Source organism: Bos taurus, chromosome 16, assembly GCF_002263795.3.
Source record: "Bos taurus isolate L1 Dominette 01449 registration number 42190680 breed Hereford chromosome 16, ARS-UCD2.0, whole genome shotgun sequence".
NCBI lineage: Eukaryota > Metazoa > Chordata > Mammalia > Artiodactyla > Bovidae > Bos > Bos taurus.
In genome coordinates this window covers 31,250,382-31,267,253 of record NC_037343.1, presented here as the reverse complement: position 1 = coordinate 31,267,253, position 16,872 = coordinate 31,250,382, and the positions used below count along the sequence as shown (strand labels likewise).

General features: G+C 39.4%; 1 protein-coding gene across 5 annotated transcripts in view; it reads right to left on the bottom strand.

Moving 5' to 3' along the window:
• SMYD3 (SET and MYND domain containing 3) overlaps nt 1-16,872 on the bottom strand; it is a 739,679-nt gene that overhangs the window by 311,707 nt on the left and 411,100 nt on the right. The window contains exon 1 of one of the 5 annotated variants that reach the window (XM_059875539.1): nt 4,148-15,438. Within the exon in view, the coding sequence (XP_059731522.1) occupies nt 4,148-4,186 (39 nt within the window). The 5' untranslated portion in view covers nt 4,187-15,438. 5 annotated transcript variants of the gene reach the window in all.

Genomic DNA, 16,872 nt, shown 5'->3' with positions numbered 1-16,872 from the left:
TATAGCCCAACTTCTCCTCCTGCCTCCTTGGAGCAGTTTCGTCAGAGCTACTGAGATGCTGTCTCCCGGGGGTTCGGAGTCCTAAACATTCTCACCAAATAAAAGAACTCTCTACTCTCAAGTTGTGACTTTATTTTTTAGTCGACAGTATAAAATCATGAAGGATGTTGTCAAATACAATACAAGAAGAGGAATAATATGGATGCAACTTCATTGTAAAAGGCAAAAAACATCATAGATACAGCTTATGAGGCATTATCATTGATTTTCTTTTAAGAAGATCCCAACCTAATGGAACAAATAAACACAACTTAAAATTCCTCTCGACACACTGATTTCTAGAGTTGAACTTCTGAGTTGGAAATCTTGTTTACGACTGGCTTAGGCAATAATGACAAGCTCTGACATGCTTCTTCTGGTCAGGACCCCAAGCAAAGCCTACCAGAGCTGCTTGCCAACTCCCGTCCCTGAGACAGAGATGAGCATCCCAGGGACTGAGGCCAGACCAAAGTAACAAATCATGTGGAACTAAAACTAAAGGTTAATGGGGTTAGGGAATGCATAAGATCCTTAGTGTCAAAATATTTCCTCTAAATATTTGAAAAGGAAAATTGAACATATTCAAGATTCTCTCTTAGGAAAACCCATTCAGCACAGAATAGCACAACTTAATCTAATACACAATATAAAAGACCGCATTTGTCTATATATATGGAAGGGAAAGAGAGATCAAGAGAATCTAAATAAGGAAAGATGGAAAAATCTATTGAGCATGTATACTTATTAAGCATCTTTAAAATACCTTCTTTAATTTAATCTATTTTAAATTACCTACTTTTGTAACTTATTTCTCAGACAGGCAAATGCCATTATCCTCAGCTCCCAAAGAAGGGCTCATTAGCCAGAATACCTTAGAAAGATGTCTTTTTCTTAAGAGTTACTGCTTCCTATAATGCACATGATGTTAATGTTAACCATTTTGCCGACTTACTTGATCATATAAGCTCTTGAAAAATTTTTATGAGTCAAATGTTTTTAACAAAGGGATAAATCCTCCATATACTTGCCAGAATAAACATAATAACTAAATGAAAATGGAGGGACCCTCTATACTAATACCTTCATATGACTGAAGAATAAGAATTGCTAAGATTATCTGCCTTCCCACTGCCTAGGTCCAGAACTTGAATGAATCTGGGAAAAAGGAAAACCACATGACTGAGAAGATCGCATCCCTCTCTGTGAAAATAACTCTCTACTAGCCTTAATTTTTCTCTTGCAATGCTGGCTTCCCCATTCTGTCATGACTATTTTCAGGTCTTCCTGTGTGCGTGCTAAGTCACTTCAGTCATGTCCAATTCTTTAAGACCCTATGGACTGTCACCTGCCAGGCTCCTCTGTCCATAGGATTCTCCAGGCAAGAATACTGGAGTGAGTTGTTATTCCCTTTGCCAGGGAATCTTCCTGACCCAAGGATCAAACTTACATCCCTTCTTATGTCTCCTGCATTTGTAGGACGGTTCTTTAACGCTAGTGACACTTGGGAAGGCCCTAACTCTCCTCAAATCCACATTCCCCATTTACCCTGCTGGCAATTTCCAGCATATGAATGCTCTTCCTACGTCTTAGAGCAAACTGAGCTTTTGGCCAGAAGTACCCCACAATTCTTGCCACCATAACTACAGGTCCATTTGCCTATTTCCAGATTCCTCCTGTCACTCATGTTTTAAGGGAATTAGAATCTTTTGCTCTTTTAAATTCTTGTACAGAATCTTTCTTCCAACACTAGGCTATAAGCTTCATGAAGACACTTGCATTGTCCTTCCTTTTTTTTTTTTTTAATTAGAGTAGAATTGCTTTATAATGTTGTAAAGTTTTTGCTGTACAACTAAGTGAATTAGCTACCCCTCCCTCTTGAACCTCCCTCCCTCCCTTCTTAATCTTCTCTATATCCCTGGGTTCTACCACATTTGGCATGTACCAGTTAGTCAATGTCAGAACAAACTGTGGAAAATTCTTAGGAGATGGGAATACCAGACCACCTGACCTGCCTCTTGAGAAATCTATATGCAGGTCAAGAAGCAACAGTGAGAACTGGACATGGAACAACAAACTGGTTCCAAATCGGGAAAGGAGTACATCAAGGCTGTATATTGTCACCCTGCTTATTTAAGTTCTATGCAGAGTACATCATGAGAAACCCTGGGCTGGAAGAAGCACAAGCTGGAATCAAGACTGCCGTGAGAAATACCAATTAACCTCAGGTACGCAGATGACACCACCCTTATGGAAGAAAGCAAAGAACTAAAGAGCCTCTTGATGAAAGTGAAAGAGGAGAGTGAAAAAGCTGGCTTAAAACTCAACATTCAGAAAACTAAGATTACGTCATCTGGTCCCATCACTTCCTGGCAAATAGATGGGAAACAGTGACAGACTTTATTTATCAGGGCTCCAAAATCACTGCAGATGGTGACTCCAGCCATGAAATTAAAAGACGCTTGCTCCTTGGAAGAAAAGTTATGACCAACCTAGACAGCATATTAAAAAGAAGAGACATTACTTTGCCAACAAAGGTGCATCTAGTCAAAGCAATGGTTTTTCCAGTAGTTGGTGATGGACAAAGAGGCCTGGCATGCTGCAATCCATGGGGGTGCAAAGGGTCGGACACGATTGAGTGACTGAACTGAACTAAGTAAGTCAACAAATATTCGTTGAACAAGTGAATAAAAGAAAGATCTCCTGGTTTCTCCTTCAGACTTCAACAGTTATTATTCTCCTTTTGAGACAATGGGAAAGCAATGGCAATAAAAAAATCTGAGGAGTAGAGGCTCTTATAAATGCTGCAGGGGAAAAAGTTTAGCAGTTAATTTTTGTGGGCCCCAGGACACTTTTCTCTAAATAAGCAAAGTGTTCTATATAGAATACTTTAACTCACTGACATAGCAACTCGACTTACAAATATGACAAGACTACCTGCTTACAGTCCACAGGGTTGCAAAGAGTCTGACATGACTGAAGCAACTGAGCACACATGCACACACATACCTGCTTATGCATCTTGATTGTGATTTTTAGTATGTTAAACAAACAAACAAAAAACAGAAAAACCCCCTCAATTTGGCAAAGTTGAGTTCCAACATTGCTGTGATACAAGATTACAGTACAGTTCAGGTCCACTCTGGATCCCACATGAAGATTTAAACCAGAGCCCATTCCTCAGCATCATCTGAACATTCATCAAAACAGACTCCCAATTCTAACCGACTAGACTTATAGCAAGCAAACGTTTAAATCTAAATTTAAAAAATTATAAAGTATCATTTATAATCTGTTTCATACACTGACTTTCTAGCCAATGCAATACTCTTGTTCTTTTCTGGATCCCTTTGGTACATGAGTTGACAATTTCTGAAACCTCCAACACAGACTAAGGGAGGGACCATAAAAATATTCACCAGGAAACACACATCTGACACAGCTCAGAAATGCCACAGAAATGTAACCCATGTAAAAGCACATGAGCAAACATGTACACACGTGTACTCTTCAGGAGTTCTCAATTTCTTGTTCCTTCTGGCTTAAAAGTTGAGAGGAATGAGAGAAATTTCACAAAGGAATCTAGTTAAAATTTTTATTTTACCCAAGAGGTAAGTCTGAGGAGACCTGACGATCGTCCATTTCTATCTTCAGTACCACATCACAAAATGTTTTGAAAAATGAGCATTGTATGCTCCATCTAACATACTTCCTACATTGCATCCCATTTTAATGATTTCAGAAAAGCTTATAATTTCCACAGGAGGGAGTCACATGTTTATTTATCTTAGAAATATGATGACAAATTGAAATTACACTGGAGTAACCGTGGTTAAGGCATACAGAAATGGAGTAGAGCCGCCACTGAGGATCTGTTCTCAGGCATGTCCCTGCTCCACTGAGAACATGAATTTTTTCTGAATGGTATCAAACCCAAGGACACCACCAACCATATTTAGAACAACACTTTCCAGCTGTGACTTCAGGGTTTCAAGGTCTTTATTGTAACCATGCCTCAACTTCAGCCCCCCAACCAATCCTTGCTTAACAAGCACCCTTCCTTCTAGATAGCTCCAATTATAATTCTTGAGAAACAATTTATTTAACTCACTGTGGCCTTGAAGTTTTTGCCTTGATAAGTTTCCTCCATGTTGTAGTCCGTGTTCAAGTGCTTCTGAAATCTGTGTCTCTTGAGCTATAGACCCAGCAAACTGCAAATAAATGTGTCTTTATCGCAATCAGTACTTGGCCACCTCATGCGAAGAGTTGACTCATTGGAAAAGACTCTGATGCTGGGAGGGATTGGGGGCAGGAGGAGAAGGGGACGACAGAGGATGAGATGGCTGGATGGCATCACCAACTCGATGGACGTGAGTCTCAGTGAATTCTGGGAGTTGGTGATGGACAGGGAGGCCTGGCGTGCTGCAATTCATGGGCTCACAAAGAGTCGGACACAACTGAGCGACTGATCTGATCTGATCGCAATCAGGTCTCCATTTCTGCAGTTTTGGTTAACAAGTCCATATGTCTGTGTGCATTCATGCTATATACATACATGCTATATTCAGGAGAATTTCAACCATATTTTTAGTTTCAGAGGTTTTGAATCCTTGGACTCCTGTGTGGGTAATTACCTGACTCTTATTTGAAATTTCAGTGCATAAAGACACGTTTCCCAGTATTTCCCTGGTGGTCCAGTGGCTGAATCTCCACACAACCAATGAAGTGGGCCAGGTTCAAACCCTGGTTGGAGAACTAGATCCCATACGCCGGAATTAAGAGTTAGTATGCCACAACTCTTGAGAGTCCCCTGGACTGTAAGGAGATCAAACCAGTCAATCCTAAATGAAATCAACCCTGAATATTCATTGGAAGAACTGATGCTGAAGCTCCAATACTTTAGCCACCTGATCAGAAGAGCCGACTCACTGGAAAACACCCCGATGCTGGGAAAATTTGAAGGCAGGAGGAGAAGGGGATGACAGAAGATGAGATGGTTGGATGGCATCACCGACTCAATGGACATGAGTTTGAGCAAGCTTCGGGAGATGGTAAAGGACAGGGAAGCCTCGTCCATGGGGTTGCAAAGAGCCGAACACGACTGAGCGACTGAACAACAAATGCCACAACTAAAGATTCTGCATGCCGCAACTAAGACCTGGTACAGCCAAATAAATAAATAAATATATTTCTTAAAAGATTATTTTTTCCTAGTACATTCTTTTTCGTATAACTAAAACATTAGGCACTGGGAGTCAGTTACATTCTCCATGTCCATAAATAATATCTTTATTCTTAGGATCTATTTTAATTATAAATATTTGATCCAGAGAATTTATTTTAGAAAAGATGTATATCCAACTCATCCATATTTTTAGTTGGAATCAAACTGCCCCAAATTACTTAAGCTGTTCTTTTAAGAGCGCCAGAAATATTTCTGATCTTCATAAAACCTTCACAGATCACTGAAGTTATCAGCTCCCAAAACATTCCCATTTCACATGACCATGATTTTCATATTTTTTGTACACCCATGAAAACAGGCTTATGACTATTCAGCCAAGGCCTCTGCTAGAAAGCTGTCCCTTCATCTTCAGTAATAGTAAAGAAGTTGAAGAGTCAAGGAGATGAATAGACACAATGACTGATTCTATTTACCATCTGTTGCCCCTCCAAATGCCAGCCACACACATTTACAACACTGTTTCATCCTATAAATCATTCAGAGTTTCTATGGCGCTGTTATTCAATAATTAACTCCGAAATTAGCATAGTTTTGGGGGGTGAGAGAGGTGTTTGTATAGGGGAGATTGGGAGAAATGTAGGTAGGGAAAAAATTGTATTTCCAATTCCCAATTTCTGAGGCTAGAAAAATCTAGTCTGTTTTTTCCCCTTGGTCCTTCACCAACTCAATGGACATGAATTTGAGCAAACTCCGGAAGAGAGTAGAGGAGCCTAGCGTTCAATGAGTAGGACACCACTTAGCAACTGAACAACAATACCCTGTAGGAGTTGCCCTCAGAGAGTCTACTGTTCAGTCTACCACTGGATAGGGAATCATTTTCCCATCAAAGAAAAGGTGAAACTGTTTCAAATCCAGGGTTAAATTTCAGATCAATAAAATATTAAAATTAAAAAATATTAGAAAAATTCTATAAAGAAGCATACAAATAGCAAAACTGACCAACACACAAGCTTTTACGTGTTCACTCTGTACGTCCTAAGAGGGAAAGAAATAAGTTCTAAGGGGGAAAAAAAAAAGTTAATCATATACAAGAGCTCTTCTTGTCTCAGCCCTCAGTGACAGCTACAAGTTGGTCATTAAATGGGCACTGGGGAAGCAGAGAAGATGGTGTGCTCTTTCTGAACAAAACCCTGATGTCAGCCAAGCACTGAAATCACTTCTGGCTTCACACTGGGAAAATGTGCTTTAAATTTGGCTGTGGTTGTTTTCTCTGATGGTCAAGGAGAGTATGCTAGTGATTTGTGCTTTGGCATTTCCACTGCACACTGACAGACTGCTCCTTTTAAACACATACTCAAGTGATTTAGACAACGTCCTGTGTATGACTGTAGCTTCACTAGAAATCCTAATAGTTCCTGGAAAAGTATGCGCTAACCCAGTAAAAAAAAGAGTGACGGCAGGCATGAGTGATTAACTTGGTGCAAATGCTGCATCAGGAATATTAATCTTGTGCTTCAAATGCCACTTTCATCTCTATTATCAAGGGATATTTTATCAACACGACTCTTTGTAATACCTGTAACCTTTCCATTGGGCATAGAAGACAAAACAGAGAAGAAAAGAGGTGTTTTAACCAAGTTATCACTGTTCATCTCCCGCAAAGCTGATGATAATCTCAGAAACAGAGATAACTGCTCTTTAATCATTCAATACATTTTTTTCTTTAAAAGCCTTTATAGCCATTACTCATCTACGTTATACAAAATTCTGTCCTAATTATGCATGTTATCTATTCAAATCTTACTTTATTTTTTATTTTCGGCTGTGCTGGTTCTTCATTGCTGCATGGGCTTTTCTCCAGTTTTGGCAACTGGGGGCTGCTCTCTAGTTGCCGTGCACAAGCTTCTCATTTCTGTGGCCTCTGCTGTGGAGGACAGGCTCTAGGGTAGGCGGGCTCAGTAGTTGAAGTTCTCAGGCTCTGAAGTACAGGCTCCAATGGTACACGGGCTTAGTCGCTGCTCGGCATGTGGGATCTTCCTGGACCAGGGATCAAACCGGTGTCTCTTATGTCTCCCACACTGGCAGATGGATTCTTTAACACTGAGCTACCAGGGAGGCCCTCAAATCTTACTTCAAGCATAAGATGTCAATTTAGATGAAAGGCCATGTGTGGACTATTATATTTTCTAATGATAAAATGTGATTAATTAAACTGCATAGCTGTGGGGTTAATCTTACTTTTTTTTGGGGGGTGGAGGCTGCAGTTATTTTAAATGTCTATTTTTCCCCAAAAGAGAAAATGTTAAAATAACTTCAAAAATCCTTACAGGGCACAATGCAAACTTGAGCTGCTGTTTAAAATTACCCAAGACCCATCAGATAAGAGGAAACCACTGGAGAACCAGGAATAAACACATTCGTACTTTTTGGAAAATAACCCCATACATTAAAATTTTGAAATTTCTAACACTAGAAAACAATATCTTTGGGCAACAATTTTCTAACTCATTTTTAAAATTCCAACAGATAAAGTTCTAAGATGTTATTGAAGGCTCTGTGCCTATTTGGATATACTTAAAATGTAAATAAATCTCATTTATTGGCATTTTCCCCTCTTCCCCCACTTCAGATTTAAAAAAAAAAAAACAAAAGAAGAAGAAGAAACACACAACCTATGCAAATTTCTGGCTTATGTAAAGTATCTGTGCTGTGTGCTCTGTCAGCTGATAAACATCCTTCATCAGGGCAGGGACAGGACCATCAAAACATCAAAACCCACTTGATCACAAGCAAGGGAGTATCCAACAGGTGGGGTCCCAATGGCAGGGCAGGGGCCGGAGACGGAGAATCTATACACTCACTGCAGAGACTCCTCCAGCCCCAGTCACAGAGGCAACTGCCTGGGGGAGAGAGAGAGAGAGACCTCTAGGATTATGCAGGGGTTTTAGCATTCGGGCTGTTTCTGCTCAGAGGAAAAACACTACCATGAAGGCTGGTGATAACCTTATACTGCAAATCAGAATGAAAGAGAACGGGGCTCACAAGCTGGGGCTTTCCATATGCCTCACCTTTTAATCCCCAGTTAAATCCATACACAGACTCGATGAAGGGTCACAGCCTTCTGTCCTAAGCAGCCTTCAATAGGCTACGTAACTCTCCCAAGCTCACGTGATAAGAAATGAGGCAGCGGAGTTTCTGCTCACTGGACAACACCGCACCACTAACATCCAAGTCACTGGGACTTGGAGTGTTTGTCCGGATACTCAGGCTTCCCCTGAGTGATCCTCTACACAGTGCCTTCTCTTCCACAGTTCATAACTTTCCAGACTTTCAGAAACCTCTAGCTTGTCTGAGTTCAAAGAATCACTCTTCAAGGCTCCAGCAGGTACACAAAGGTCCAGAGTGACTGTTTTTACTTCTCCAAAACAATTTACAGAGCTATTTCTGGCTGACCCTCAGAGCTTTAAAGTCCTATACCATGTGAGCTGCACCTCACTTCTTCAAGTTTAAGTATCCCCCCAGGAATACCAGAAATTTCTTAATATTAACACACCTAACACTTTTCCCACTTCCTATTTTTCATATCTAAGCAGCACCAAAATTGAAAGAGTATCTCACATTCTCTAATCTGGCTCCTTTTTGCCACGTTCTCTTCCCTGCCTTGGTTAGACTTTTCTCGTCTTTGGCCTTGAGTATATGCAGGGACCTTCCTTCATATTGGTATGACCCCTCCTCACATCAATGGCTTTTCCGTACTACAGCCATCATCTTCCACTCCAGCGGCTACCCCCTCAGACAGCCTTCTCTGGTCTCTCAGGCTGGACAGGGTGTCCTCCCCTGGTTTTCCAAAACTCCCTGCACACATCATCCTATTACTAATACATGGTATTTTGATTTTGATTCTGAGTCTCAGTCTATACCATGGGCTTCCTGGTAGCTAGCACAAATACAACTTTACATGCCTGTCCTTAACAGGAAGAAAAAAAGTCAAACATATGTATAAGAAGGAAGTACTCCACAGTCATTTAGTATCTCAATCTTTCTTAGGCTTTAGCTATTTAATAGTTCATTTAATGAATACTTACTGGACTTATACTATATATCAGACACTCTATTAGGCACTATAAGGACAGAGATGATTAGGATACAGTGCCCTGCAATATGGTAAAAGAGTCAGACATGCAAACATAATTGTTAGGTGATAAGGTAAGCACAAGGTTCTCTGAAAACACAGATGGAGAAGACAGATGCATGCCTAAAGATTTGGAGAAGACTGCATAGAAGCTTAGAGGCCTGGGTTAAAGACAGTTATACTGGTAGTTTATCAGCAGGAGACACAGGGCAGAACAGCCATGTATGCTTTGCAAGTAACAAGTCAATCAAGCCAGTAACAGAGCCCCGGTGAGCCAGCTCGGAAGGAGAAACCACCTGCAACGTGCCCTTCAATCCTAGTGGGGTGTTCACACATCAGGACCACCATTCACACTCCTTCTAAATGAGCTGAACGTTCAAAGACAGTCACCTTCTATCAAACCACAATTATAGTAGTATTTCCCCCAAACTTAGTAAAAATTATAAAATATTTTTCTTTATGAATACTAGAAAGGCAATTCTGTGAGGACTGAGTAAGCAAAACTTATGGATATCAAACACTATTCCCTTTACAATTGAAGAGTAAACAGCAGTATCTTTTGTTTAAAAAAAATTGCAAAAAGTGTTAAAACAAATGTAGAACAGCTTGCTGCTGAATATATATATATACATATATGAAATACCTGCACTCATGCTTATTTCTATTAGCTTGAGTGTTTAGAGCTGCTTTATGTCTGGAGCTTTCTTCAACCAACACACTCAAAGCAAGCAGAATAGACAATATGAAAAACTAACCCCTTCACTAGCCTTACCAGGGGATTAGCAGATCTTGGTCCAAGCCTCTTTGTTGGCAAATTCTATAACTGAATAAACAGAGAGACAAGATCTGCAAGGCCTCAGCACTCAGAAAATTATGACAGTGGGAAGAATGAAGAGCTGAGGTCTAAATCCTTTAAACAGAAATAATCTTTGAATAAATCTGGCAATCTCAGTCCACTGTATTTAGGGGGATGCTTTTTTAGATACTCTGATGGATTCAAGTACTCTGAAGCAGGACCACAAAGATCCAACCAGAATATACTGTCAACCAGAGCCTCGGTCTGAGTTAATAACATTCTACTGGCCTGAGAAAACGACGTATATGAAAAAGATACCAGAGCCAGCTTTTGTTGAACAAAGGATCCGTGGCTCTGGCAAGTGTTTATCATCTAAACGGTACTTCCAATTATATGACGACAAGCACAGTCTATGAGGAGAGACACTTATAATAACTGCCACATGATCTGCCTATCTTATCAAAGGCAAGAAAATGATGGGCTCTGTGCTTGTGCATGAACACTTTTTATCCAAGTCTTTGATTTGTATGTGTTCAGTCCAAATTCTCATGTATAATCCGGGAATCTAAAGAGCTTCATAAGTACTAGGCACAGATAAGCAATTTAAAGTTGCCCTACTGAGCCAGTTAAATGTTCTTCTATTACAAAGTATTCATTTCTTGAGTTCTTAAATAAGTAGAAAATTTAGAAAACATAGGGAAAAGATAGCTTTGCAAACAAAGAAACATCACACTGATCTGCTTCTATTTGCTCCCCAAGAACAGAACTCATTTCAACCTATTTCCTTTAAACCCACTGTTCTCCTAACTTGTGCAAAGCACAGAGTAGGAGTTGGGAGGGGTTGTAAATTATGTTGATTCCCTGGTGTGAGCCTCACTCAGCAGGGGTGAGGTTGGGGGGGTGGTATCCAGCTCTCTGAAAGGATAACAAAGGCAGGAAGTTCAGGGCAAGAACCAGGCTTGCTGAAAAGGTTTCAAGCCAGCTCACACCGGCCACAGGGAACCTCTCCAAATTTCCCATGCCACGGTTCTCTCCACGGTTCTCTCCCTCATGTGGCCAATGAGGCCATGCAAACTCGACTTGCCTGAGGAGAGTTGTCTGGAGAAGCAAAACTCGACTTGCCTGAGGACAGTTGACTGGAAAAGCAATACATTCTTTATTACTCCAGAGCTTTCAAACAGACACAATGAACTCCCCTCACTTCTTTCTTCCAATCTCCAATACCAACTCCTTACCTGAAACCCCACCCCATCAAGTTCCCAACAAGTACTTCCCACTGGGAGGGCTGTGCCACACCGAGGTAGTCACACATCCCTTCCACTTCCTGCCCAGATCAGACTTGACCATACACCTTCTGACCTAGCATATTAATTTCTATTGTTGTTCAGTTGCTAAATCATGTCCAACTGTTTACAACCCCATGGGGACTGCAGCCTACCAGGCTCCCCTGTCCTCCACTACTTCCTGGAGTTTACTTTAATTCATATCCATTGAGTCATTGATACTATCTAACCATCTCATCCTCTGCTCCCCTCTTCTCTCACCTTCAATTTTTCCCAGCATCAGAGTCTTTTCTGAAGAGTCAGTTTTTTGCATGAGGTAGCCAAAGTATCAGAGAGAGCTTCAGCTTCAGCATCAGTCCTTCCAGTGAATATTCAGGACTGATTTCCTTTAGGATTGACTTGACTGGTTTGATCTCCTTGCTGTCCAAGAGACTCTCATGAGTATTCTCCAGCACCACAATTCGAAAGCATCAGTTCTTTGGCGCTCAGTCTTCTTTATGGTCCAACTCTCACATTCGCACATTACTACTGGAAAAACCATAGCTTTGACTAGATGGACCTTTGTCAGCAAAGTGATGTCTCTGTTTTTTAATATTCTGTCTAGGTTTTCCATTGCTTTTCGGCCAAGGAGCAAGCATCTTTTAATTTCATGGCTGCAGTCACCATCCACAATGATTTTATAGCCCAAGAAAAGAAAATCTGTCACTCTTTCCACTTTTTTCCCATCTATTTGCCATGAAGTGATGGGACCATATGCCATGATCTTAGTTTATTAAGTGTTGAGTTTTAAACAATTTTTTTCACACTCCTCTTTCACCCTCATCAAGAGGCTCTTTAATTCCTTTTAGCTTTCTGTCATTAGAGTGGTATCATCTGCATATCTGAGATTGTTAATATTTCTCCCAACAATCTAATTCCAGCTTGTGATTCATCCAGTCCACTGTTTCACATGATGTACTCTGCACAGAAGTTAAATAAGCAGGGTGACAGTATACAGCCTTGATATACTTCTTTCCCAACTTTGAACCAGTCCCTTGTTCCATGTCCAGTTCTAACTATTGCTTCTTGACCTGAATGCAGGTTTCTCAAGAGACAGGTAAGGTGATCCGGTATTCCCATCTCTTTAAGAATTTTCCACAGTTTGTTATGATCCACACAGTCAAAGCCTTTAGCATAGTCAATGAACAGAAGTAGATGTTTTTCTGGATTCCCTTGCTTTCTCTATGATCTAAAGGATGTTGGCAATTTGATCTCTGGTTCCTCTCCCTTTTCTAAACCCAGCTTGTATATCAGGTAGTTCTCAGTTCATGTACTGCTGAAGCCTACCTTGAAGGATTTTGACCCTTACCTAGCAAGCATGTGAAATAAGCACACTGTATGGTAGTTTGAACATTCTTTGGCATCACCCTTCTTCAGGATTGCAATGAAAACTGACCTTTTCCAGTGGCCACTGCTGAGTTTTCCAAATTTACCGGCATATTAAATGCAACACTTTCACAGCATCATCTTTTAGGATTAGAAATAGCTCAGCTGGAATTCCATCACCTCCACTAGCTTTGTTCATAGTGGTGCTTCCTAAGGTCCACTTGACTTCACACTCCAGGATGCCTGGCTCTAGGTGAGTGAACACACCATGGTGGTTATCTGGGTCATTAAGACTTTTTTTTTTGTACAGCTTTTCTGTGTATTCTTGCCATCTCTTCTTAATCTCTTCTGCTTCTCTTAATTGCATACCATTTCTGTCTTTTATTGTGCCCATCTTTGCATGAAATGTTCCCTTGGTATCTCCAATTTTTTTGAAGAGATCTCTAGTCTTTCCCATTCTATTATTTTCCTTGATTTCTCTGGATTGTTCACTTAAGACTTTCTTATCTTTCCTTGCCATTCTTTGGATGAGTATATCTTTCCTTTTCTCCTTTGCCTTTCGCTTTTCTTCTTTTTTCAGCTATTTGTAAGACCTTCTCAGACAACCATTTTGCCTTTTTTCATTTCTTTTCCTTGGGGATGGTCTTGATTACTGCCTCCTGTACAATGTCACTAACCTCTGTTCATAGTTTTTCAGGCACTCTGTCTATCAGATCTAATCCCTTAACTCTTAGTCACTTTCACTGTACAATTGTAAGGGATTTGATTTAGGTCATACCTGAATGGCCTAGTAGTTTTCTCTATTTTCTTCAATTTAAGCCTAAATTTCACAATAAGAAGCTGATGAGCTGAGCCACAGTTAGCCCCAGGTCTTGTTTTTGCTGATGGTATAGAGCTTCTCCATCTTTGGCTGCAAAGAATATAATTAATCTGATTTCGGTACTGACCATCTGGTGATGTCCATGTGCAGAGTCATCGCTTGTGTTGCTTCATTTTGTACTCCAAGGCCAAATTTGCCTGTTACCCCAGGTATCTCTTGCCTTTCAACTTTTGCATTCCTATCCCCTATGATGGAAAGAACATCTTTTTTTTGGTGTTAACTCTAGAAGGCCTTGTAGGTCTTCATAGAACCATTCAACTTTCACTTTTCAGCATCAGTGGTTGAGACATAGCCTTGGATTACTGTGATGTTGAATTGTTTGCCTTGGAAACAAATGGAAATCATTCTGTTATTTTTGAGATCGCACCCAAGTATTGCATTTCAGACTCTTTTGTTGACTATGAGGGCTACTCCATTCCTTCTAAGGGATTCTTGCCCACAGTAATAGATATAATGGTCATCTGAATTAAATTTGCCGATTCCTGTCCATTTTAGTTCACTGATTCCCAAAATGCCAATGTTCATTCTCACCCAATTTACCTCGATTCACGGACCTAACATTTCAGGTTCCTATGCAATGCTGTTCTTTGCAGCATCAGACTTTACTACCAGACATATCCAATACTGGGCATCATTTTCTCTTTGGCCCAACCTCTTCGTTCTTTCTGGAGCTTTCTCTGCTCTTCCCCAGTAGAATATTGGACATGTCCTGACCGGGGGGACTCATCTTCCAGTGTCATATATTTTTGCCTTTTCATACTGTCTCTGGGGTAATCGAGGGAACAATACTGGAGTGGTTTGCCATTTCTTTCTCTTTTTGTTACAATCTTATTTTTCCTTTCTGTGTCTACTTATTTCTAAATTACCATTAGATTCATTTTAATATTTTATTTGTATCAAACATATGAATGTCAAATACACACCCCCAAAAATAATAAGCAATTGAGGGGGGGAATATATTTACACCTGTACCTAAAGAGACAATATTGCAAAGGTGTAAATCAAGAACAAGAAAGAAGATGGAATTAATTCTCAAACTACTCCAAATGAATGATGTTCACATTCATCTGCTTGTTGCATGCCAATAAGCATATCTTAAATATTTGGTCATTGCCAACCAATAAAGCCCTAAGTTAAAAGCACTATATAAATGCTTTGAGTTTTTTCCAGGTATCCTGAATATTCAAGAACTTACTGCCTTAGAGGGACTTCCCTATAGCTCAGATGGTAAAGAATCTGCCTGCAATGCAGGAGACTTGGGTTCAATCTCTGGGTCAGGAAGATCCCTGGGAGAAGGAAATGGCAACCCACTCCAGTATTCTTGCTGGAGAATTCCACGGACAGAGGAGCCTGGTGGGCTACAGTCTATGGGGTCACAAAGAGTTGCACACGAGTAAGCAACTAACACACACTATCTTAAGAAGGTTGATGAAGATCCACAAGCAGCAACCATAGACTTTAGAAGAAAATACTTTCTATCTTGTGTCCTTAGAGCCCACTGTTTAAACATTTAATTGTTTAAAGCTAATAAATAAGAAGCTATTATTTCCTTTTAAAATATCTCTTTTTAAGAAAGATAGGATATCTCTGATCCTATCAACAATCCTATCCTTGTTGATAGGATCAGAGGAAGAGATGCCTATGAAAGGGTTTTCAAGTTACTAATTTTTGCAAACAAATTGTTTTGCAAAAAAAAAAAAAAAAAGGAATAGATCATGTATAAATAAATCACTTTGCTGTATACCTGAAACTAACACATTATTAACTAACTATACACCAATATTTTAAAAAGGCAAAAAGGAATAGCCAAGAGGCATCAAGTATTCACAATGGGCTTTATTACACACACAAATTTTTTTTTTTACTTTATTTTATATATATTAGTATTAACACTATATTTAATAATATATAAAGTGAATAACAAAAAAAAATAGTACTAGCTTCATTTAATAAATAATTCACCTTCCTCACTGCCCAGCAATCTGTTATAAAGCAAATTTCATATTGATTGGCTTTGTTTTGGTGCTCTGTCTTTTGTTCGATTGACTCGTGTATCCATTCATGAGCTGAAGAGTCTTAATTACTAAGGCTTTTAATGAAATCCTTACAAAGTAGGTCCAATTCGGCCAACATCCCCCCTCCTTCTGTTGCAGGTGTATCTTGATTTATACCAAACCCTTCTGTCTGACATGGAGTTCTGAATTATATTTTGTCATGAAATTTATATTGGGGTTTTATTAGAAATTTGCTGTGTACAGACACGTATTTGGGGAATACTAACATTATCATTCTTGAAAGTCTTATTGGAATAATGATTACTCCTATGAAAAGGCTTAGTGCAATTCATTTCTTTATATTTTTTATGGCTATCAATAAAATGTATATTTTATCCAATAAAAAAGTAAAATAAAATATCTCTTTTCAAATTGCCCCAATGTTTCATATGCCATTTACAGAATAGTTATATGATGATAATAAAATACTAGAAAAATTTTCATGTTGAGTGACCTATTTTATGTATAGTGTTTTGAATTTTACATTAAAAACGAAAGTTATGTTCATCTCTTAGTATATGACACTGTATTTCTTTAGACAGGTTCCCCTGTCCTATTAAAATAGTTTTTAAATTATAAAAGATTTATTATACCTTTTAATAAACATTATTACATAAAGACAGGTATGTGTGTGTGTGTGCACACACATTTGAACCCTCTGATTAAAACATAAACCATACACATAGGTCTTATAAACACATTAAAATATTGAAAAAAATTCCAAAAATAACTAAAATACCATTTTGCCAAACTATTTCCAAGCTGTCTCTCAGCAAAGAAACGTGGAATTCCTGCCAATATCTTCCAGCTAGTCTGTCTTTAAACAATACTAGGGACTGACAACAATTTTCAACTAACAGATTTAGCCTGTCTAGTTTCCTGGGTCTAGTGTGTTAAGAATTAAAAGTGGTAACTGCACGGCTTGAGCTGTGATGCTCTGGAGATGGATGCTGCAAGCGGACGGTCACTGGCCAACAGTCTGTAAACAAATGGGGTGGCAGCAAGTCTTTGCATATGAAAATGTCTGATAAACTACGTTTCAAGCTCTTTATTGATTCAAAAGAGAATCCATATTCACCATTCATTGCTTGGTAAAGTGTCTCAAAAAAGTGTTGACAGAGCCTCAAACTGTGAATGTAGG